A 24,677-nucleotide genomic window follows, 5' to 3' on the forward strand; every position below is an offset into this window, starting at 1 on the left:
TTTATTCATGATTTTATTTTAGTTCTTTCTTGTATAATATTATGTTATATGTGTAATGCACAAATAACTAATTGTGCAAGATAAAGTTAGAGTCAGGTAGCAGTGCCTACTCTGCTCAGGTGTGTGACACCTGCTCCTGCAGTTTTTCTCTCTCTTTTTTTCTGGATCAATATAGTGAACATACGTGCGCTCGAACTGCATTCCCCATGAGGCTGCGCGTATTCTCAGCGCGTGAGATAGTGTGGGTGAAAGCTGAGGGTCGCGGCAAAACGTTTGTCATCTTTTCGTTTTTAACCCAATGTTTCACCCAGCACCAAGCCAAGTCGTCGAGGGAACCGCTGATCATCGCCCCCCAGCCTCGGCACACTTTCAGACAGATATGAGCGGCAGCGGGCGGCCCAGGACGAGCTCGTTCGCTGAGCCTCAGGGGGCGTCCGGAGTCGCTGCTGCATCCGCCGGATCCGCCGCTGCCGTGGGGAGCAACGCAGGAAAGTCCGGGGTCTCACAGGCCTCGGCGGATAGTTCATCTGCTTGCTCAAATTTAAAACTAGCTAGTGAGTATAAAAGCAAAGTTATCTCAGTTATGAGTGTTTAATGAGCATATCGTGTGTATAATTAAATAACACCAATTCTTTCTTGATATTGACTGTTATGTCATCTCCACGAAACTAGCCCATGCTAACCAAGGGAAATTGTCAAAATTCTGACTTAAGTTATTATAAACGAGAAACGATTTACGGGGCCTAAAAACCTATTGAGATGTGTTGACCACCTTTTGGGACATTAACAAAACGTCCTGTTGCGTTACCACGGTCAAGTGATGCTAATACCAAGGCACTTTTATATAACATGGTAATGATTTTCATATTCATGTGCATTGATATTTACATGGTACTTATAGAAAACCATGGTGCTACAAGATTAAAAAAACATGTTTTTACCATGGCAATACTATGCCCCAAAATAACGTGGCATAAGATGTACCGCAGTCCCTAAATGCTGTTTTGTAGTGTATACGCATAGCAACATGTGGATAATGTTGTCTAGGTAGGCAGCACACTAGGATTTGAGACACTATCATAAACTTCAGAATAACTGCTTAACAACCAGTTCAAGGCTCTGCAACTGTCATTAAAATGATTGTTCAGATGACGTTTTGCTAGGCTTTAGGACATGTTGAATAGGTAGTAACAACCTGTCCTGACACGCCCACTGTCATAATGTCCTGTGTGAAGGACACAGGCAGGATAGGCCCATATTTAGGGATATAATTATGTGCCATGTTTCCTCTTAGAATGACAAATACACTTTTTACTAAGTACACTTGCACAAGGTTGTTTGTTGTTGTTCCTGTCCTAGCTATGTACACACTTTGCAGTGATGCTTTCAGTAAATTATTTTCTCATCAATATGTTATATATGTACCAATACACCTTGCATATGCCAAGTAGGAGGAATGTATATTTATAGAACAGTATTGCATTTCTGAATGAATGTAGGTGTTGCAAGAAAAATGTGCTCATTTACACCCAGGAAGCATTTCAGCCTTGGGTAATCAGATATAATGTCTCAAATGTTTTTAGGAGATAGTGGGAAGGTGACCACAGTGGTTGCCACTCCAGGCCAGGGCCCGGATCGCCCGCAGGAGGTGTCGTACACTGATATCAAGGTGATCGGTAATGGCTCCTTTGGCGTGGTGTATCAGGCACGCCTCATTGACAGTCAGGAGTGGGTGGCCATCAAGAAGGTACTACAGGATAAGCGATTTAAGGTACGGCACTCTTTCAAACATGTAAGCATATTAGTACTTGTTGACCTGCTCTGTTAAATAAAAACATTTTTAAGTGGCATTATTTTTTATGGCTACAATTGATTTTAAAAGTAAAATTCGTTATATCTTTGTGAGTACAGTCTATAGAAAAAAAAAATGAACCGGATTGGTGCTTGCAACGCGGAGTTATTACAGTTCATGCCCAGAGCCCCTCCTCAGCTAAAACGGCAGCTTTGGGGGCATAAATGTGAAGGGGGTCTTTGTGCCTCTTAACAGACACAAAATGCAATTAAAATGTCTGTCCAACATGAACAGGTCCCTTACACGACAACGAGATGCGTTTAGCCACTTAGCCTTAAAAATTCGCTGGAGTTGTCCTTTAAATGATAAATGGGACACCCTACGGTCGAAAGTGCACATGAAGTGTGCCATTTGGGACAGGGCCTGACTCATTCTTGAATGAATCAGTCGTTTGATTCAATGACTCACTCATTAAGACTCACCTACTGGTGGTTTAGTTTCATATACTTTTCAACATTTATGTGAAACATATGTCAAACCAGTAGCTGTTCCATCTCTAATACAGTATATACACCGATGAGCCAAAACTTTGACCACTCATAGGTGAAGCAAATTTTGCTGATTATCTCCCAACAAGGCCATTTGTCAAGGTCTAAGTAAATTAGATGATAAGCGAACACATTTTTATGGGCCTACACCTTGGTCATACGGCAAGGCTTGTGGGTTGCTCCTGATCAGCAGTGGTGAGAACCTATCAACAGCGGTCTGAGGAGGGACAAATCCCAAATTGGCGACGGGGTGTTGAGCTCCCTCATACTATCCATTCTGGACCAGACTGACGGAAGGCCTTCTGTGACACAAGTAACACAAATTTTTAATGATGGCTTTGGGAGGAATGTGTCAGAACACACAATGTTTCGCGCACTGCTGCGTACGGGGCTGTGTAGCCGCAGAACAATCAGAGTGCCCATGATGACCCCTGTCCACAGCCGAAATAGCTGGGCACGCAAGCTTAGGAACTAACCTTGGAGCAATGGAAGAAGTTTGCCTCATTCAAAGTGTCCCATTTTCTGTCACATCACGTGGACGGCTGTGTACATGTGTGCCATTTCCCCAGAGAAGCGATGGTATCAGGATGCACTGTGGGACGAGGACAAGCCAGTGGAGGGAGTGTGATGCTCTGGTCAAAGTTCTGATGGGAAACCCCGAGTCCAGCCTTTAACGTGGATGTCAATTTGACACGCGCCACCTATCTAAATATAGGTGCACCCCTTCATGACAATGGTGTTTCGTGGCCTCTCTCAGCAGGATGTTGCAGACTGCTCGCATCGTTCAGGAATGGTTTGAGGAACAGGATGAAGAGTTCAAGGTGTTTTCATGGACTCCAAGTTCTTCAGATCTCAATCTGGTCTTCCATGATGGCTCCACCATGGACATGAAGGAACTGCTACAAATGTCTTGGTGTGAAATACAGGACACAGGGCACCTTCAAGGGTCTTGTAAAGTGCATTGCTAGGTGGGTTAGCACTGTTTGGTAGGACGCAGAGGACCAACAGCATATTTTGTCATAATGTTTTAGCTCATCTGTGTATATAAATATTATATGGAAAATGTACATCTTAGAAACTTAAATAAAAATGAGAAATGTTGCCTTGGCAACTAACTTTAGTAAATAAGCTGAATTAAAATTGAAATAACACTGAAATAAATGAAGACTGTAAAAATATGATATTATTAAAACTTACAAAATGATTTGTTGTGGCGACTCCCTAAGGGAACAGCCGAAAGAAGAAAATTAAAACTTACAAAAGTACTAAATTATCATAGTTGAAACTAAAATTAAAATGAGAACGGAAAAAAAGCTCATTTAAAATGTTAATAAATACTATAATAGCAGTAACACTAAAATAAAATGGGTTATGCCTCACAAGTTGAGAATCACTGGTTTAAAATGTGAGGGTTATTTAATAAAAAAAATAATAATTAAGCAATCTATGTGTATCCAGTACTGTGTGTGTAATCAACAGATGCTTTCATTCAGAGATTGGCTGTGCACTAATTTTGGGAAGCAGTCTTGGGTTTGGAGACCTTCTCAGATGCACAGCGATATTCTGATGTGAATATATCGCCAGTATGCTGTCATTAATCGACCAACACGCTCTCTCTTTTAGCCTGAATCCACTAACCGTTTACATGACCCACTTGTGCTGTCCAATACCAAAGCAATGCTGTGCCCTTGAACTTAAACCCAGGCTGCTCCAGGGGGATTGCACAGTCGTGATTACTTATATTCACTACTTGATTACAAATATTGTGACGTCTCTTATTCCTGAGAGATGCTAACAGTCTTTCTTCTGTTTCTGTAGAATCGAGAACTTCAGATCATGAGAAAACTGGACCACTGCAATATAGTGAGGTTGCGCTATTTCTTCTATTGCAGTGGAGAGAAGGTAAAAACCATGACATTTGTTGCAATGCTCTATTTTATGACCTCAGTGAAATCAATATCTACACTACTTTTAAATGTTAATGTATTTGTCCTATGGTTCTGGTGTTGTCTAATGGGTTTGTTGTGATTTTTAAAGGGATTATATCCTCTTGATAACTACACTACATGGACAAACGTATATGGTTGTTCAGGACGTATGGGCAGTTATAATGAGTCTGTTCTGCTATCACAGCTTTTACACTTAAGGGGCTCTTTCTGCTAAATGTTGGAATATAGACAGATTGTCCCAAATAGGTTTGGCCGTGTAGTGTATTTTTGGCAGGTTATTGTATTTCATAAACTAAAATGGTTAATGTTTCTTTATTCCACAGAAGGATGAGGTATACCTCAATCTGGTGCTGGAATACGTGCCTGAGACGGTCTACAGGGTTTCACGACACTTCAGCAAAGCGAAAACAATTATTCCTATCTTTTATGTAAAGGTAAAGTTGACTGAACATACATACTTCAATTCTTGACTTCTTAAAGGCAAAATCTAAATTTACTTTATTCTTTTAATATTTTTTTATTAAAAAAAAAATAAAAAAAATAATGATCTATATAAAATAAGGACCAGGAGAAAAATATGACATAAATTTTACATTTAACATTATTTATTTTAAACTAACATATTTATATTAACCTTCCTCTGCTTATAATCCCATCAGTTATAAAGGCAGAAATGTTAACACAGCCATGGAGAACACTCAAATAATTCAAATGTAAATGTGTATACACGTGCCTGTGTAACAGCGTCTATTCAGCATCTCTCTTAGCAATGAAGATGTGCAGTTATTACTTCAAAATAGCGATGTAACCCCATCTAGGGCCCTATAAAATCCGTTTTATTTTTTCCCAAATTCCGTTTTTCCGTTTTATTTTTTCCCAAATTCTGTTTTTTCCGTTTTATTTTTTCCCAAATTCCGTTTTTTTCGTTTTAATTTTTGCAGATTCCTTTTTTCCGTTAAAATGTTTGGCAATTTAGTTTTTTTTACCCTTTACTGTTATTTTGGTGAAAAGAGTGTGATTTTAATATTACCGTATTTTCCGGACTATAAGTCGCTCCGGAGTATAAGTCGCATCAGTCAAAAAATGCGTCATGACGCGGAAAAAAACATATATAAGTCGCACTGGACTATAAGTCGCATTACAGTACTATTAAGTAAAACATTTAAAGCTGAAAATTAACATTAAATAAATAACACATTTCGCCATGAAATCATGTAGTGAATTGTTCTGTGTGTTTAACAATCACCATTATGATATCCAGAGCTGTGAAAAATAAAAATACACGAAAACACAACACTGCTTGAAGTTTTTTTCCCCAAACTTCAAAGGCCCCTTTAAATGATTAAAACTAGATGCTTAATTTTAACTTTAAGGTTACTTATCATGTAAACTACCCATAGGCTACAGCATGTTATGCATGTTTGGAACAGACTAACAGAGGACTATAAGTCGCTCCGGAGTATAAGTCGCATCAGTCAAAAAATGCGTCATGACGCGGAAAAAAACATATATAAGTCGCACTGGACTATAAGTCGCATTAGGGCAGAGCTGGAGCCGCGCGCATGCGAGCACGCGAGCACCCGCGCGCGCATGCGACCACCTGCTCGCGTGCACTCGCTCGTGCCCGCTTCACTGCATAACCCGAGCAGAAGAAAGAAAGTTTGAAGTGAGTGAGAAACTTGTAAGGGACTGGCGAAAAGCAGAGGTTACTTTAATTGTGATGAAGAAGAAAAAGAAATCTACTTGCGGACTGTAAGCAAGATGGCCAGAGCTGAAGGAACGAGTCCACAGAGGCTTGAACTCTCTGCCGGGAGAGACGAACGCTGTGAGAATCGTTCTCCGCTGCATGTTTTACTACATGCTGTTTGTATTTTGCAGAATAAGATTTTCTTTATGGGAGCATTTTGTTTGTGTTCAGTCTAAGTTGTTGTGTATAAGTAAATATTAGGCTACAGGAGCAGCATAGAGCGCATTCTCGCGGCTATATGTTTATTCTTGTCAGTCAGTATGAATTAAATTTGATATGTAAGTCGCACCTGACTATAAGTCGCAGGACCAGCCAAACTATGAAAAAAAGTGCGACTTATAGTCCGGAAAATACGGTAATATAATAGAACATAAAACAAAAAATAGGAATGACCTTAAATTTATTGAGGTAACAAACATCACATTTACTTTTTAGGACAAATATGATATTTGACATAACACTGCACTTCAAGTACTTCAAATATTAATGGTTATTAGCTTTAAACTTTCCGGTAAAATAAATTATAATAGTTTATATAAGTTAAAATGAAAGTGCTCCAGTAGCTTTTTCTTTCAACCTTTTTAAAAAAAAAAAGAACTAAAAAAAAAAAATTCATAAGAATCATCTTTTACATACAGTACTATTAAGTAAAACATTTAAAGCTGAAAATTAACATTAAATAAATAACACATTTCACCATGAAATCATGTAGTGAATTGTTCTGTGTGTTTAACAATCACCATTATGATATCCAGAGCTGTGAAAAATAAAAATACACGAAAACACAACACTGCTTGAAGTTTTTTTCCCCAAACTTCAAAGGCCCCTTTAAATGATTAAAACTAGATGCTTAATTTTAACTTTAAGGTTACTTATCATGTAAACTACCCATAGGCTACAGCATGTTATGCATGTTTGGAACAGACTAACAGAGGGGAAAACGTTCGCATTTGCAGCAGATATGCATTGCTGCCTAATGTGCACATTATAAATCAAAGCACGAGATGACAGGGGTCGAGCAGAACACCGGAAAATCTGACAGAATGGACAATATTTGTATACGAGCCGCGGTTCAGGTGCGCGCGCGACCATTGAGCGCCGTCGAGCTCCGCGTCCGGTGTGCGACCCCCTTTAATGCTGCCTGAGCACAACGAGCACGCGGCTCCCGCTCTCCATACGCAAAGCTTCTGTGCTGCCTGCGCGTGCAGTGTGAAACCGCCGTTAGCGTCGAGTTTCTTAACTTTTTCGCTGCCGAAAGCAGAGCCGTGGAGACCAACTTCGCCATACTTTCATTGTTTTGAAGGGCGAGCTGAAATGACGGGAGGGGTTGTGTCGCGGAGATTTGCTTCCCCCCGTCTGGCGTCTGCACTTTCCTCAGACATACGTTCTCTACCCACACGACACAGAATTTCATTACAAATATGTAAAATTCCGGGGAAATCTGCATTAACACCAGATTCCGCGTTTATATGCAGATTCCGCGTTAATATGCCAATTCCGCGATTCCGTGATCGCGGAAATTATAGGGCCCTACCCATCATTGTGAGAAATATAATGTAGTGATCCAGTGGCAAAGCTCTTTTAAGCTATTCGTTTCAAAGAATAGTACAGCATCGAGTATAAACAACTTCCCAAACGGACGAAGCGTGCGCGAGCTGATTTTCTCGCTCGCTGCGGCACTCATTTTCCACGTATCACTCCACGTCGGTTCAGTTACTGAACCAAACATGATACTGTTACATGATTGGCTGTTAGCGTGTCACTCCTTGCTAGGTTACCAGAAAGCGAGTGCCTTTGTTCATGCAATTATCGAAACGTTTTATTGAATTTATTTTTTATTGATATCGATTACGCGTCTATTGTGATACATATATCGTTATCGTTTTATCGCCCATCCCTAAGTTAGAGCAACAGGCCGAGCTGGCATTATTTGACAGGCGCTTTTCGAACTCCTGGACTTCAGCCAGTCACGGACCGGTCTGACTAGCTTCAGCTAATAATAGACAGGTCTGACTCGCTTCAGCCAATCATAGACAGGTCTGACTCACTTCAGCCAATCACAGATCAAATCAAATCAGCTGTTTTTATATAGCGCTTTTTGCAATGGCAATTGTTTCAAAGCAGCTTCACAGTGTTAATGTGAAGATAATGCAACAGAATTTGATTCGGCTTTACAGACGTTCTGGTGAAAATGATGTTATCCAGCTCATTTCAATTATTATATATAGTCAGGGTGCTAGTTCTCTTCTGGCCAACGAACAGACAGTGTATGATTATGATTCTGACAACATTGCAGGTCTTAAGTCATATTAGGTAAATAGATATTCGTACGATTATTCGAAATCGTCATGCTGGAGACGGGTTTATTGAGGATGTCGTATCGATGCAGCATTTACAGGGGGAGTTTAATTGACACGCTGTCTGCAGACACTTCAGGGATGCGTTGGTCATGTCCAGACAGACAGACATGTCTGACTCACTTCAGACAATCACAGACAGGTCTGACTTGAGTGTAAAACCAAGCAAAACTTCCAGTTCAGCTGGGGATCAGGACATTCAAACCACGCTTTGACATTCTACAATCAATCACTGGCGATCTTTGATCAATATTTTAGTCAGTGTCTTTGTGAGCTATGATTTTAAATTGTAAATTTGGCAGCTTCTGAAATCATTGATATTACCAGAACAATGAGCAGTTGAAGTAATTGGAAAACTCAGCTCATACAAGGATGCACTGATTGTACGGATAGATCAAGAACAATGTACGTGTCTAAAATGCATGCACACAGTACAGATTATTGGCAAACTTGCCCTCTTTAACAATGCAGTTAAACTAAATGTATAAAGCTGAAATAACCTCAACATTAACAAGAACAGTGAGTAAGAGCACCTGATTTATCTGTCAATCAAATGCATGTAAAAAAAGGAAAGTCAGTTACTATAGCAATATTGAGCTCCCCATTTTCAGTAGAACGAATGAAAGAACATTTTATTTAACATGTTACTCTGTACCCCACTTCCTTTTTTTAGTGGCACTTTTCTATTCATACAGTTTTAATCCCTAATTTCATTAACCAGACCTCTCACTTAGCCTTCTTTGCTTTTACCCTTCTTAAAAAAACATTAAAATGGTCTTATGTGGACTTACTTTTTAAAATGAGTATTAAAACTATTGCTCTTGGCAACAGGGATAACTTTTTAGTATGTTTGCTTAGCATAAGGTCAAACACAATTTGAGATTAATATCATGTTTTGCTCCAAAATCACTTGATATATATATATATATATATATATATATATATGAAATAACTTCTGTGGTCCCATGCTGCTGCTTATCACAGCGTGACACAGAACGTATATTATTTATGAATGAAACAGAAATTATGAGTGCTCACATCGCCTCATTTTAGGTAAAAAATAATACTAAAGTAATTTGTAACTTTAGTTTTTCAGCAAAGTTTTTATTTACTCTTTTATTGAGTCATATTATTTTTCAGTATCTTTACTTGTATCCAAGTAAATTATTTCTTTAGTAGCAATACTTTTACTTAAGTACAATGTGCTAGTACCCTTTCCACCACTGCTAATATTACTCCAGTTAGAACTATATTACTTGGCACAAAAATTATTGTGATCATCAATTGTAAATCAACTGTTTATTTTTTTAGAGTTTTATTGGATTTCTTTTTAATGTTTTGCTGTTGACACTGTGGGAAAATCACTAACTCACAGCCTCTCAAGGGTTATTGCTTTAATAATTATTTTTCACTTCCTCTGACTTAACCAGAGCCATATGGACAGGAAATAAATATTAGCTGATGATATCATAATCCTACTTTACACAATCCAGTCAAATCTTGGATGAAATAAAGTCCCTCATCCACACTGTACATTATTTCCAGTGCAATATTTAGTTTTACTTAGAAATGCATCACATTGTTATAATGTATTCATTTAATTATTCATAATAATAATAATTATTATTATTATTATTAATAATACTTGTATATTGCGTTTTAAAGTTGTTTTTGTTATTGCTTTAGAATTTTTAATTTTTTATAAAGATCAATAATGAATAATGAAGATTGGCAAATATTGTTTCGTGTAACTTTTCATTGAATTTTCTTCAAGACTCTAGTAATAATACAACACTGAATTTCTCATTAATCCGTCTACATTAATTGAAAGAGGAGGACTATATTAAAGAAATATATATATATTTTTAATCAAAGACATTTTTGCTTGCCTTTCATTTCTCTTAGGTGTATATGTATCAGCTTTTCCGCAGTTTGGCCTATATCCATTCCCAAGGCGTGTGTCACAGAGATATCAAACCACAGAACCTTCTGGTGGACCCGGAAACAGCTGTTCTCAAGCTCTGTGACTTTGGCAGGTCAGTTGTGTGTGTGTGTGTGTGTGTGACTGAGAGAGAGAGAGAGGATACGATGGGTTCTCAGATGTGTCCTCTTGCCCGCCAGTGAACATTATGTTTGGTTTTAATGGGTGTTAGACTATTATAGTCATTGCATTTTGAACGTGCACCTCTTCATATGTGGAGGGCCTTCGTTGGTGTCTAGATTTGATGTATATCGTCTGCATTATCTCGCCCTGCCTGAGGCTTTATGTAAGGTATATTTGTTTGTAAATGCCATTGCTTATACTGTTTATTGACAAAAGCAATATGCATCGAGATTGATGCTGATTTTCAGATTTCTCTATCTTTCCGCCGTTCCTTTTGTCCTCCAGGCCAAACTTTGGCCTCATTTTTTGATGGATTCCCATTAAAACAGTCCTTTTTCCTGAGCTGTTTTTATGCGATACACTTGAACTGCTGGATTGTAGGTGGATGTTTTGACCACTGTAATCCAGACCACATTTGTTTGATTTATTGCTATTTCAAGTATTTAATTTGTGATTTGTTTTAGGCACTTGGCATTCAGGTCGTTGCGTTTGAGGCAACATGAACGTTGGCTTTTGTGTCTGGAAAAAAGTGGACAATTTGGCAACTGAAAAAGCTTGAAAATAGTTATTTGGCCGAGCGGAGATGCACATAACAGTGGACTAATTGCTTTCTTTGAAGATGCATCTGCATTGATTTGAGCATTATTGTGGAGCTGTTTTCCCAGCAGTTCTTTCATATGCCTTGTTAAAAAAAGCCTGAAGCATTAAATGCAGAAACTTTTGAACAAAAATGGTGCAGTGCACTCTTTTGTACCAAGATGGAGGGAGATTTTTGTCTATTTTGTTCTTTATTCAGTGTATGTTTTATTGAGGAAGTATAAATCTGTAATTTTTCATACTGTCTGCCTGATTAAAGTTTTCCTCATAATTCCTATCTGTCTCAGTGCAAAGCAGCTGGTGAGGGGTGAGCCTAACGTCTCCTATATCTGCTCACGATACTACCGTGCCCCTGAGCTCATCTTTGGTGCGACAGACTACACCTCCAACATTGACGTCTGGTCAGCCGGATGCGTGCTGGCCGAGCTGCTGCTGGGGCAGCCCATCTTCCCTGGAGACAGTGGTGTGGACCAGCTAGTGGAGATCATAAAGGTAAAACGGACCCCTTTTAATCATTACATTTAGATTCAGTTCTACTAGACATCATCAAAGGATACATCTGGCCTTAGGAGCTTTTAGGAGCTTTCCTGTTCAGAGTCTTTATACAGAAGCCAGGGAACTTTCACTCTAGAACAGACATCTAAAAAAACTGGCTTTACAATATCCTGTCAAACAAAAGTAATCCAGCTGCCTTACCGCTCTTTTTCCCCGAATTTATTTATTTATTTTAAGCCAGATCTGGGTATATTAGACCTTTTGTAATGAGGATAAAGCCTTGCTTTGAGAACCCGGACATCAATTTCATCAATCTTAACTCAGACTAATTTTTGCACTAGTCCTCCCTTGGATCTGAAAAGGCCAAATGCTATATTAACCCTAAATCAACAGAAAAAGACAGCAACACACCCTCATGAATATCAGCAGAATTTTTTGTAGTTAAGAGGTACTTTTCTTCTCCATAGACTTACCAAAATGATTCCCGGATGGATCCAATGCAGATAATCGTGTATCGGCAGCAGCATTAATTAGAGCTCAATGTCTTGACATGCGGATTCCAGGACAAAGTTTTATCTTTACAGCTGAAGCTCGTGCTTTACTCCTGCGGGAAATATAGAAAATGGAGAAGAATGACATTTCTTAATCTTCACCAACTGCCTTCAGGCACTTAAATCTGTAAAGACTGTCCATCCCATTATTATAAGTACACTACCAGTCAAAAGTTTTTGGACCGTACTACAGTTTTTTATAATAAGTCTCTTCAGGGTGTCCGCGGGGTTTTAAAAAGTATTAAAAAGTGATAAATCAAAATTGTCAAATTTAAGGCCATTAAAAGTGTTAAATGTGGTCTCAGAGGTATTATTTTTTCCCAAATTAGGTATTATTTTTTCAGACTATCAGGTGTCCTATTCTGATTGAAATTCTATCTGCGTTCGCGTTAGTTCGTTTAAATATGGGCTTTAGCATATCTGGGCACATAATCAAAGATCTTACGTCTCTGTCTCAACGTACGGTATGTTTGATGCTGACGTCATATTCAGTGGTCGTTCAGCATCATCTCAGAACGCAAGGCGCGCTCAACAGAAGTGGCTGGCTTACGTTTTATTTTAGACTTGCTTCAAGGCATATCTTCTACGACTATCCTCATAAGAGCAATCTTAAATGATTTATATAAAGTCTAAAATGAACGAAAAGAGTTGTGAGAGAATGAGGCGCGATCCACAGACAGTGAGATCCGCGTGTCTGTCTGCTCTTAAAGGGACAGCAGCCAATAAAGCTTCCTGTCAGTAAAGTTAAAGAACAAAGGGAACAGAGAAAATGACTCGCTGCTCTTGACTAAATAACTTTTGTAGCTTTAATAAGGATTAACTCTTTAATTTATAGTTTATGCAGTGCAGACTGCATATAACTTTGATAACTTTATTACATTTCTGTATATTTCCTTACTGTTAAGACAGGAAGGGCAGGAGTAAACATGACATTTATTATGGGTTTATGTTAGCATTGTTTTTAGTTTACTTAAATTAAAAACTGTTATATTTTTGAAGCCTAATAATGAATGTAAAAAAAAAAAATCAGTAGCTGTATATCAGTAATACTGGCCTTCATTCATAAAAAGATGCCATTTAAACAAGTATTTAGAATATACGGTTTTTATGTTGTTTCTACATTAATTTGATTAACTGTGAAATTATTATATTAAAAAATATATAAAAAATGTACAGAAACATTTTTTTTATTGCGATTAATTGCGATTAATCACAGAAAAATGTGTGATTAGTCTAGTTAAAGTTTTTAATCGATTGACAGCACTAGGTTTTAGTATTTTGTTAAATTCAACAACTTATCACAGTTATAGAAATTGAATATTTGGCTCAGGTTTTGTTGTTGGGAAAAACACTAAATCATTTAATTGCTGAATTACCAATTATTAATTTAAATCAAATGTGTATGCAGTAATGCTTCTTCTTAACCGACCTTTGTGAATGTTGAGATCTATTTTACTGTGTCTGAATGATAACTTATTACAGATTTCCTCCTGGTGTCGATTCTAAATCTATTATTTTTTTGTATGTTATATATGTCAAAATCTGTGTAAATAATAGAAAGGTCGCTGATTAACACCTGCAGTTCAGTGTCGTGATGGTTTTAAAAAATATTCTGAAGGTAGTAAAAAAGGTTTTAAAAAGTAATAAATTTAACTTAAGGATTGCTGTATATACCCTGCTCTTCTGCTCGCCAAGGTTGGATTTATAATGCCAAATAATATTATTCAAATGTAAAATAATATTTATTTAAATATATTTAATATATTTTAAAATGTAATTTATTTCTGTGATGCAAAGTGCTTCACTGTGAATTTTCAGTAGGGGTGGGCGATATAGCCTCAAAATTATATCATGATATTTGAAGAATATTTGCCATAACAATATTTATGACGATAGAAAAAAAATATATGGATAAGTTTTATTGGTTATTGCAGCTGAAAGGTATCAGCATTTATTAGTGGAAACAAAAGGAAGGGCATTGTCCATCCTTTTCCAATGACCTACTGTCATTGATGAGAGAATATTTAATTCAGTGTAAATCTATTGTCATAAGGTGGCAGCAGCAGCATTATAGTCAAACTCTCTCTCTCTCTCGATAATTAAATCAATTAAATGCTTTAATCCATTCATTCAAATAAACGTAATCTTACGCACTACTGTATCTCTGTGTCGGATTCAAATGAGCAAGATTGCTGGATCTAAAGAGTCGGAATGACCCTTCCGGTCCAATATTGCGCTGCAAACATCAACAACAGCATTAAGTTGTCAATGTTATGTCAGTTGTCAAGGGCTGACCTCTTGTAACCAAGTAGCTCCCATTTTAGGTACTAAATCGTCATCAGAGGCTGACTTGCTGCTCTTCGTGAATACTCTCAGACAGGTGTTGTTGTGTCTTTGTGTCACTATCATTCTAATATGCTGATTCACAGCTCAAGAAACATTTATGATTATTATCAATGTTGAAAACAGTTGTGTAAAACATATTTTTAGGATTCTTTATTGAACAGAAAGTTCAAAGCAGTTTTTTTACATTTTAATAATATTTTACAATATTACTGTTTTTGCTGCATTTTGGAGCAAATAAATTAAGCCTAGGTGTGTAGAAAAGACTTCTTTTAAAAACATATAAAAAATCTGCCCAAAAACTTTTGACCAGTAGTGTATATTGGCTAAAGTAGATCTTTTACGCAGTAAAAACTTCAGCATCTGGGTTCCAAGTCATATTAGTTTGTCTGCTTTTTTCGTTAGCAGATATCGCTGCAAAGGAGGCTCTCAACTTGAATATTTCAGTGTCAGATTCCACCCTTTGATCTCAGACCAATAATAACCTCTTATATTAATAACATGGCAGATGGAATGGGATGAATGACACAGAAATAAATTACATGAATTAAATCCTAGTATAAGAAGTTTTTACTCATTTCAAATCTAGATATGATCAAGTTGTTTTTACTAGATGCTGTTTAGGTCATACGAGATCTCTTTCTATTATTAATATTAGATGTCTTGTATAGTTTTTGGTTAAATGTATGACTCGTTGTTCATTTTGTTTTTTCCATGAAGATCACCTTGCTGCATTAATAAATACATTCAGTTCAACACAGTTAGGCATTTACACTAGCATTCAATGATTTTGGGTTGTTAATTTAGCGATAATGTGTTAAATTGATCCCCAATTTTTTATTTATTTCACATAAATACTGTTCTTTCATTCATCAAAGAATCTAGAAAAAAGCATATCATAGTTTCCACAAAAATATTAAGCTGCACAACTTTCGACTGTGAAGCAAATCATCATATTAGAATGATTTCTGAAGGATCATGTGACATTGAAGACTAGAGTTAATGATGCTGAAAATATGTAACCATATTTCATAACATTAATGTTTTTCCTGTATTTCTGATCAAATATATGCAGCCTTAGTGAGGATAAGAGATTTCTTTCAAAAACATTAATGACCCCGATTTGTGTGTGTGTGTTTCAACCCAGCATTCTTCAGTTGTTTTTGTCTCTCTGCTCAGGTACTTGGAACACCCACAAGAGAACAGATCCGTGAAATGAACCCGAACTACACAGAGTTCAAATTCCCACAGATCAAAGCACATCCATGGACCAAGGTAAAATCTCACACCCATATCTGGCTCATATTTACAGCCAAAGCCACGAGGTAACATCTGTTAGCAATGTTACAAGACTGGCTTATAAATATTCTCAAGTAGCAACTTTGGACATTTGGCAAGTTTACTGCTTGTTCTGGTCAAGAACTGTTCACTTAGACAGGAAGAGGACATCTGACGTGAGGTAAACGAATATATTTTACAAAGATTTATGAAAAGATATGTGAAAAGTACTTTTAACTAGTGGATTGAGTATAATTTCTTCAGAGAGTAGCTAATGCCAGTAAGCTGTCTTTAATGCTCACATTGCTTCCTTTCATTTCTCATTTCTTTTTCTTTTTTATATCATTCCTCCACAGGTGTTTAAACCAAGAACTCCTCCTGAGGCAATAGCCCTGTGCTCTCGGCTCTTAGAGTACACGCCAGTGACACGACTGTCCCCGCTCCAGGCTTGCGCTCATGCCTTCTTTGATGAGCTGCGCCAACCTGGCACCCGTCTGCCCAGTGGTCGAGAGCTGCCTCCGCTTTTCAACTTCACCATGACAGGTGGGTCACATGAGCCTTTAATGCGTATGCTTTGGAACAAACTTCTCACCGATTGTGTACAGATGTCATTCAGGTAATGCAGAGGTGTTCAACCCTGCACCTGGGGAACCACCGTCCTGCAGAGTTTAGCTCCAACCCTAATCAAAGACAGGCGAAGCTAATCAAGCTCTTCAGGATCACTTGTTGAAAATACACTGGCAGGTGTGTTGAAGCAGGTAGGAATTAAACTTTGCAGGACAGTGGGTCCCCAGGAGCAGGGTGAAGACCTCTGAGGTAATGCATCTCAAAACAGATTTCCATTGGATTAGTATCAATTTTAGCTTGAGGTTATTTCGTCTCCAAACAAGGATCTGGATCAGTGTATTTAATCATTTAATGCAGACATCAGAAATCCCTCCTCAGTGCACCCAAAGCATTTATTAAAATTAGCCTGCAGTAAAGGCTTGTTCAGAGCTGAACCAATCACACATTAATATGCAACCACCCCTTACTTGACTATATCAAAGCCTTTTTACTATTAAGCACTTTGATCTACTCTGCAAAAGGCCTGATCCATGTGTCATATTCACAATTTTACTGTTTTTACTTTTGATCAAACTAATGCAGCTTATGAGCATAAGAGAATTCTTTCAAAAACATACAATTCTACCAACCCCAAACTTTTGAATGGTATTTTATTGAAACACAAAAGATGAGTTCTCCATCATTATTTACTCACCATCATGTGTGTGTGCATGGTGACCTGTATTACATGGTCTGTGCAGAACTGAAGAAACTGAAGAAGTTAATCACTAAATAATGATTTATATTAAAAGTCTTTTATATATCGGATGACCAGAACACTTCAGACAGAATCGTTTGGACTACTTTTGATACTTTGACCTCCTTTTTGAAGCTTGAAAGTTTAATTTCCCTTGGAAATGAATTGCTTGGACAAGAGCAGCCAGTACAAATCTCTTTTTGTGATCCACAGAAGAGATAAATTAATACAGGTTTGGAAAGACACGAGTGTGCGTAAATTATGACAGAATTTTCATTTATGGATGAGCTGTTCCTTTAATTCCAAGGGTTATAAAGCGGGCGGCAAATGATCATGCAAAGCTAAATTACAACTACGTTTGATGCAAGAAACCTTGACTAACATAATTGGACTTCAGGGAGAAAAATTAAATACTACAGAAGCGATTGAGCAGAGACTAGCTGCACTTTGTTCTGCCCTTTCAAAATGATCCTGTTGCTTTTTTTGGATTCGGTTTTCTTCTGTATTGCTTAAGCCGTGTGTCCACCAAAGTGTTTTTTTTTGTTTTTTGTCAAGGCTAGCTTATTTTTCCAATGGTTTTTAAATATTCAACTTTGGAGGAAAATGCCGTGCTGATTACGTCACTTATTTTGCCTAGCCGTCCAATCACATTAGAGGAGGGGCGGGACAAATACAACACAGACCAACCGCCGCATTCCGCTTGTACGTCAACAGATGACAGCAACATGCATAATAACGGAACATAATTATTTAAAATGAGCCAGAGGAAATATTTACATTGTATTTACATATTTATCTGTGAAGTGAGATGCTAGTAAACCATCTGCAGATATACTTATCATAGCAAGCAGAGCATCTCAGCTAAAAAAAAAAAATCCCTGTGTTGCAAAAGCACTCAAGCACCTACAGCTAGGCGGTTTCTGCAGAGCGCCTAGCGTTTTCCTAGCTTAAAACGCTTTGGTGGACACAGCCTTAGTGATGCAGTGCTTGCCCATTTTATGGGATAGTGTGTGTTAATCATTTCTGTTAATTTGATATTTTCCTTAGCTGTTTGTTCCATTTAGAGATCTGTCAACGGTGTGTGTTTCTCTTTATTTCAGAGCTGATGATTCAGCCCCAGCTCAATTCCACTCTCATTCCACCTCATGCCCGCGCACAAACCGTAGCATCCTCCAACGGTAATGCAGTTATTCTTCTCAGTGATGGTCTGGGAGTGAATGGGGTTAAGACCACGTTAAAACAAAACGTCATGTTAATAAAGTCTTTATCCTGTTATTTTGTGCCCTATTCATTAGTGCTTTTGTCTGAGGAAAATGCTTTCTTTCATTATCTTCCATGGACAATAATTTCCTTCTGCAATTACTTTCCTAATGTAGTAATGCATTCACAGCGCATTAAACTCCTGTAACACCAGTGGTTCCCAAACTGGGGGGCACAGAGTTATAAAAAGCAAGGCTAAAGGGACAGTGTGCAGTCAGCAGATTGTTATTCAAATGAAACCTCTTCAGGGTGATACAAGTCCACAGTGCAAAATGATCTTGCATATTATGCCGTTACTTGCCACATAAGTAAATAATTATAAGTAATAACACAAAATATTAATTTGACATGTTTTATTACCTCAAGATTATTCGCAGTACCCTACTGACCAGTCTGTTGTCAGTTGTCGTGGTTGTTGTCATGCATGATTGAAGAATCAGAATTGAGTATTGCAGGGAGCTGTGTAAAATGATGGATCATTTCCACCGAGCAGTATGGTTCAGTACAGTTGCGTATGGTACGCAATTTTCATTGTTTCCATTGTCAGAAGTTGTGAATGGTACCCTAATTTTGAACTGTTTTTTGGCACCGTTCAATTGGGGTACCTCGCGCAGTAGTCTGGTACTAAAGGGGTGGAGCTAGACTCACTGCAGAACTTTGATTAGTTTACAGAGAATCGTCACTTGTGCATGCTTATTTAGCTGTGTTTTTCCTTGCAGCCTACAGCAAGAACAAGAAGCAAGAACAAGATCTGCTGTATGTCGACCATTGTTGTTTACTGTGTCGCTTTCTTCTTTACGTCTATCGCTACACATAAGCGTACTGTTGGTGGTGGAAACGCAAACCGGATCAGGGTTTACAGTCCAAAATCTGCTCGGTGGAAACTAGCAATTTGTGAAAGAAAACAATCACCAGGAAAACGTAAAGCAGACAATGTATCTACTTTAAACGTCACAACTATCAAAGCGAAGCAAATTGAGAAGCTATTATAATCAGTGATGCTGTCTACACTAGATGCGGCATGGCTCCACGCAACCACAAATTCCAGATGGTAAACTGATGCCACGCTCTATTTCTGACGTATTCCCAAGAGCTTGTGTAACTTCTGACGCAAAAGGACAAACGTTTTTGCAACGCTTACTTTGTCACATCTAAAAGTTTGTTTTGAAAGCGGCAACCGGAATGATTCTCTCGATCACAGGGCTCGGAAATGTCTTCATCAAACAAACACAATTATTTATTTCTCATCCACTTCTTTATTCCTTGGACCGCTTGATCGTTGGCACGCACGCACGCACACACGCAACGCCCAGATCAAGAAAGGAATATTATTTCTCTATTTGAGATTCACTGGCCTGCCGACGGGCGTGCGTTTTGGTAGCCCATCTGGAAAACACACAGCCCCGGGACTACTATTACATATAAAAAAGACGTTTTACTCACATAAGTGTGTTGCACCATTCCTGTCGAATCCAATATAGAAAAAAAGCATTGTGTTTTAATCTCAATATGTCTGCAGCTTGACCTGAGACTTGTTTACAAATGATTCCGCAGTGTAATGAAGCGAACACATGTATAATGTCTTCCCCACGTGAGCTGGAACTTCATTAAAAATTAAAGTTCAACCACACATTCCTAATATTAGGATCCGAAGGAAGCTTATGCAGCGACTGTGTCCTTCCACAACCAGGAATAGCGCAATATCTTCTCTTCCTCTGTATGTTTATTGCTGCTCGTTAGTGTGTTCTGATCGCCTCCATGAGTCGGTGGGCGGGGCTACTGAATTACACGTGCTTATTATTCTGTAGAGGCGGTGTTTCGCCACACGATGAGCGATGACGTCAGGATGCGAACACGATCGTTTTCTGTGCTTGGGTTCTATAAAAGCTTTTCTTTGACTAACAAGGAAGTTTTCAGGATACTTACAACTTACAGGATATTGAGCAGCGATATTCTTATTAGCAACGAGGGGGAGAGGACGCTGGGGTTGTCTGTTCGCCGCTTCTCTACCCAAAAATCATGTTAACTGTACAGTTAGATTTAGACTTTTTTAATTTTCTTATGGCTGTGAATAGTCTAACAGTCAGAGCTACAATTGGGATTGTTGCTGATAGCTGGCAGCCACTGAGAGGACGTTGTTCGCCGTTTTCCACCGCTTCTCTGCTGTTTTTCTTTGAATTTTTGCGGTTGCTTTTGGTTTGAAGGACATTTGATGTTTCTTGCTGCGGCTCCTCTCTCTTCTGGGTGTCTTGCATCGCGTCCGTGGAACGGCTTGGACTTCTCCGACCCCGGTGTATCCACAGAAGTGCCCGGAAAACTGTTTGCCTCCTGTGTGGTGCTGCAGTGATCCCCATCACTGGTCTTCAGCTGTAATGCCTCGTTGACGTCATCAGGACACTGCTGATTTGGGAATATGTAGCAACAGAGCCTCTAGTGCAGGGAGAAATGTGGAGTGGACCGTAGTGTACTGTGGAGCTTACAGAGACTTCCACCATCAGCTCTGTTTTCTGTTCAGAAGAGCTTTTAACTGTTGTGTTGGTTGATTGTTTGTATTTTTCTTTTTTTTTTGTTATTTTTCCCTTTTCCATTGTTGCACTTTGAGATTCTTCGGAATGAAAAGTGCATTATAAATAAAATCTATTATTATTATTATATTACCATGACCTTTTATATATAAAAAACTCAAGGAAAAGTTGATTTCTCAATTCATCACCCCTTTAAAGACAAGAAAATATGGGGAGGCATATCTCACCCTCGCAGTCACCAGCAGTGGATAATGAAGGGAGACCACAGCCGGCTGTGTTGTGTGCCTCAAATCATTAGCTTCTGACAGTACGAAGCCGAGCAAGTGAAGACACCGCTTAGATTCTTCACATCACAAACACAAAGAGAAGCCCATCGCAGTTGAAAACTTGCATTACTTTTATGAGTGTTTCAAATTAATCCTATAGGATTTTGCAAGCAAGGTCTTGTCTAAGAGTGTTTTTATGTGGGTTAATGTTGGTGCAGGGTTTGAAAATATTTTTATCTACAAAAGATGGCCTGGCAGAATAAGTTTGGGAACCACTGTGTTACACTTCCCCATACAAAAGATGATTATTATTTTTTTAATAAAGAAGTCTCTTATGCTTGCTGAGGCTACATTTATGTGATCAAAAATACAGTAAAATAATAATATTGTGAAATAGTTTTACCATTTAAAATAACTAAATACCGTAATTTTTTTTCCTGTGATGGCAAAGCTGAATTTTCAGCCGCCATTACTTATAATGTATATATTATAATGTTTAATTAATGTGTAATTATAATAGTTCTAATGTGCTGATTTGGTGCTCAAGAAATGTTGAAAACAGTTGTGCTGCTTAATATTTTTGTGGAAGCCAGTTTACATTTATTTATTGTTTTTCAGGATTCTTTGCTGAATCGAATGTTCAAAAGCAGAACATTTATTTGAAAGCAGAATCTTTTCTAACATTATAAACGTGTTTTGTGTCACTTTTGGTCAGTGTAATGTGTCCTTGCTTATTACAAGCATTAATTCTTTTTTATTTTGAAATCTTACTGACCCCAGGCTTTTGAAAGGTACTTGGGATGTATTTTGTGTGTGTAAGTAAGGAGCCCTATGTTTGCCGATCACGCTGACAAATGTTATTTTTCAAAGTCCTCTTTTTGTTCTCTCTCCTCTGTCAGATGGCTCTGAAGGTCCTGTACAGCCTGGATCTACTCTGACCAACAGCACCTGAGGCTGAGACTCAAAAAAACAAGCTTACACACCACAGCATCTGAGCCACCACAGCGCACATCTCTCCCTCTGATGAACACATACACAACACAGTCTTACGCCCTCTTTACCTCATACACGGCTTCGCCTCCCTATAGCTCTAATTCAGACTGATTCAGGTGTCACGCGTTTCAGAATTACCAGTGACTGCACGGCGGTCTGGAAAGCCTGATGTTTGCTGACTGTCTACCGAGAAACATTCTGTACACACACCGACACACTGCCATGCACATGCAACAAACAACAAACAGTTATTCAGCTAATATTTGCTTCAGATAATAGAGATAGTCAATATCAAGAGTGCTCCGAACGGCTGCGTAGGCCCGTAGCAAAGCTCACGCGCATCCATAACGCAATACCACACGTGCTTTGGAGGTCAAATGCGATTGGTTCAGTGGCTAGGGGCAGGTCCTCTGTCTGATTTTTATCTTAATTTATTTAAATCGACATTTACAGTGGATGTTTTACCTTGATTTGTTTAGCAGTAACACTCAATCGTCCCTCTCAGTCTCCCTATATGAAGTATAATAGATTTCGCAGGGAACAAGCAGTCACCGTAAATGTATCTTGTTGTAAATGTCAAGAAAAAGAGGCAGGACTACATGTTGTGGTTTTTTACAGTTATTTTAATATCTTGCTTTTACTTTCCAGTAAATGTATTTATGGTTTTCAATCGGTGAATTGGATGGACTTATGAGAGAGCATCTGTAGTCTTTTCCCTGTGGAACAAAGACGCAGCGAAGAAAAGCTAGTTGGGAAAATGCTGAACTTTATTGTTGACCATAAAGAAGGGAAGGGATTATTGAAAGACGTATGCAAGACAATAGCGTATTAATATCGTTGTACTGAAGTGACTTTATATATCTGGGCATTATCATATACTTTTTAATGATGCTCCGGGTCTAGGTTTAATTTATGCTTGTGAGATTATAAAGTCTTCATCCGTTCAAAGTCATTTTTGAATGACATCAGGTCTGGAGACTGAACCATGCATCATAATTCAGTGTTTCAGTTTGTTTCCTCTCCGTTTTAGCATTTCAGTCAACATCATTTTTCTGATATGATATTTAAAGGCCTTTGTGGTAGAAGAGTTCTATAAAATGTTTGTGAAGTCACCACACGAGTCAAGAATCGTAACGTCAAATGGTCTCAGTCAATTGCATCGATCCACAAACTGTCCAATGTGACTGATATCTTTTCTTGAGAACACATCTGTTAGCATCTCACTAAACCCTGTTCTGAGGCCCTCAAAGACCTCGATTCTTCCAACTTTCTGTGATGTTCATGCTATTCTCCTGTTCTGTTTCATCTTCAGTGGGTGTGGTTTGACCAGGTTTGCTCCACCCATCTGTATGTAAATATACTTCAGTTTTTAAGCCCTGTGCAGGATGTAAATATCAACACTGTATCACTTTTGTGTTTTCCTTGATGTCTTTCTCTCCCTTCATCTCTCTCGGGCTGTCTTCTCTTAGCTTCGAAGACGTCAGCGTTTGATTTGTTTGTCATTTACAGTATTTATTGTTTTGCACTGTAATGTTGGGGCTGAAAGTTTCACTTTTTTGTGGAATCGTAACTCTTATCAGCGTACTGTATGTCAGTTCATAAGCTCTCTGCACTTCGTTTGGGAGGGAAATGGAGTAAAACTTGAGGTGCATGTCCAACAGGGTCATGCTTTGTTCTCTACTTGGCAATTAGAGCACATTTTTGCAAAGGTGCACTGGAAGTCATGCTCATACGGTCTGTTTTTCATGAAAAGGATGGCCTCTGAAGTTAATAGGCTGCCTGAAATACTGCGGCTCTGTGGTGGTTTTGCCAATCTGGCTTGAAGCCTCAAAGACAGTGGAATGTGTTTATTCTTTAATCTGACATCTGTGAATCAAGCCCACAGCAACATGTATGTGCGCTCTTAGAAAAATGTGAATTTTTTTATTTTTTATCTTTTTTTTTATTTTTTTATATTCAACTGTGTATTTGGCTTTGAAGTTTATTTCCCTCCCCTTTAAGGCTTGTTAAATGAATTGAGACCAGTCTGCGAAGTCTCTTCCCCTTCATTGCTCCTGTAATCCTGCCCTCCCCCTCGCCTCTGCCTTAAGCCTGCCGTACAAACGTTAGCCTGTTATTACCCTTTTTTTGTTAATTGTTGGAACTTTCTGCCTCAACATTCTGGCCCAGGGGAATCGTGTCCTGAGACAAAGAGAGACGAATGGAGAGAGCTTGTCAGAATAAATTGAACTCATTTAATAAAGTGACGAAACCGAGCTTTTAGAGGCAGTGCTGGTGTGTGTTTGCTATGAGTGAGTTTTGAACATGCCTTACCTGTTTAACATGACTTTAAATTGTTAAATTGAATATCTAACCATAAGTGTAATTCAAAAACGTATTTCGTTCTTTGTTCCGAAGGTTTTAAATCTAAGTTTTTGTCTGTTTATTTAAAAAAATTAAGACATCAGTAATGAAAACCACTGTATTAAAAAAGAAAAATGCAAAACAAAAGCATATTTAATAGTGATCTTGAAACTTTGAACTCAGCTGAATGTGTAATATGCTGTGAATATGATGTCTGTATGTTTAG

General features: G+C 38.3%; 1 protein-coding gene across 2 annotated transcripts; it reads left to right on the forward strand.

Moving 5' to 3' along the window:
• Positions 1-157: 157 nt before the first annotated feature.
• gsk3aa (glycogen synthase kinase 3 alpha a) lies at positions 158-24,363 on the forward strand. 2 transcript variants are annotated; one of them, XM_067425317.1, is made up of 10 exons: positions 162-554; positions 1,584-1,771; positions 4,159-4,242; positions 4,613-4,723; positions 10,299-10,429; positions 11,382-11,586; positions 15,663-15,758; positions 16,118-16,304; positions 18,165-18,242; positions 22,015-24,363. In XM_067425317.1, exons 1-10 carry the CDS (start codon positions 299-301, stop codon positions 22,065-22,067), a joined length of 1,389 nt encoding a protein of 462 aa, XP_067281418.1. In that variant the 5' UTR covers positions 162-298; the 3' UTR covers positions 22,068-24,363. The 2 variants fall into 2 exon arrangements, with proteins under 2 accessions (XP_067281419.1, XP_067281418.1); XM_067425318.1 differs by lacking the exon at positions 18,165-18,242 and having other exon boundaries at positions 158-554.
• The last annotated feature ends 314 nt before the right edge of the window (positions 24,364-24,677 follow it).

This window comes from Pseudorasbora parva, chromosome 19 (genome assembly GCF_024679245.1).
Source record: "Pseudorasbora parva isolate DD20220531a chromosome 19, ASM2467924v1, whole genome shotgun sequence".
Lineage (NCBI taxonomy): Eukaryota > Metazoa > Chordata > Actinopteri > Cypriniformes > Gobionidae > Pseudorasbora > Pseudorasbora parva.

Excerpts from the sequence above, each read along its gene's own strand:
- gsk3aa (XM_067425317.1), top strand. The coding sequence starts at position 299 with ATGTTTCACCCAGCACCAAGCCAAGTCGTCGAGGGAACCGCTGATCAT. Across the intron at positions 4,724-10,298 it reads TTCCTATCTTTTATGTAAAG|GTGTATATGTATCAGCTTTT; the intron begins GTAAAGTTGACT and ends CATTTCTCTTAG. Across the intron at positions 10,430-11,381 it reads AAGCTCTGTGACTTTGGCAG|TGCAAAGCAGCTGGTGAGGG; the intron begins GTCAGTTGTGTG and ends TATCTGTCTCAG.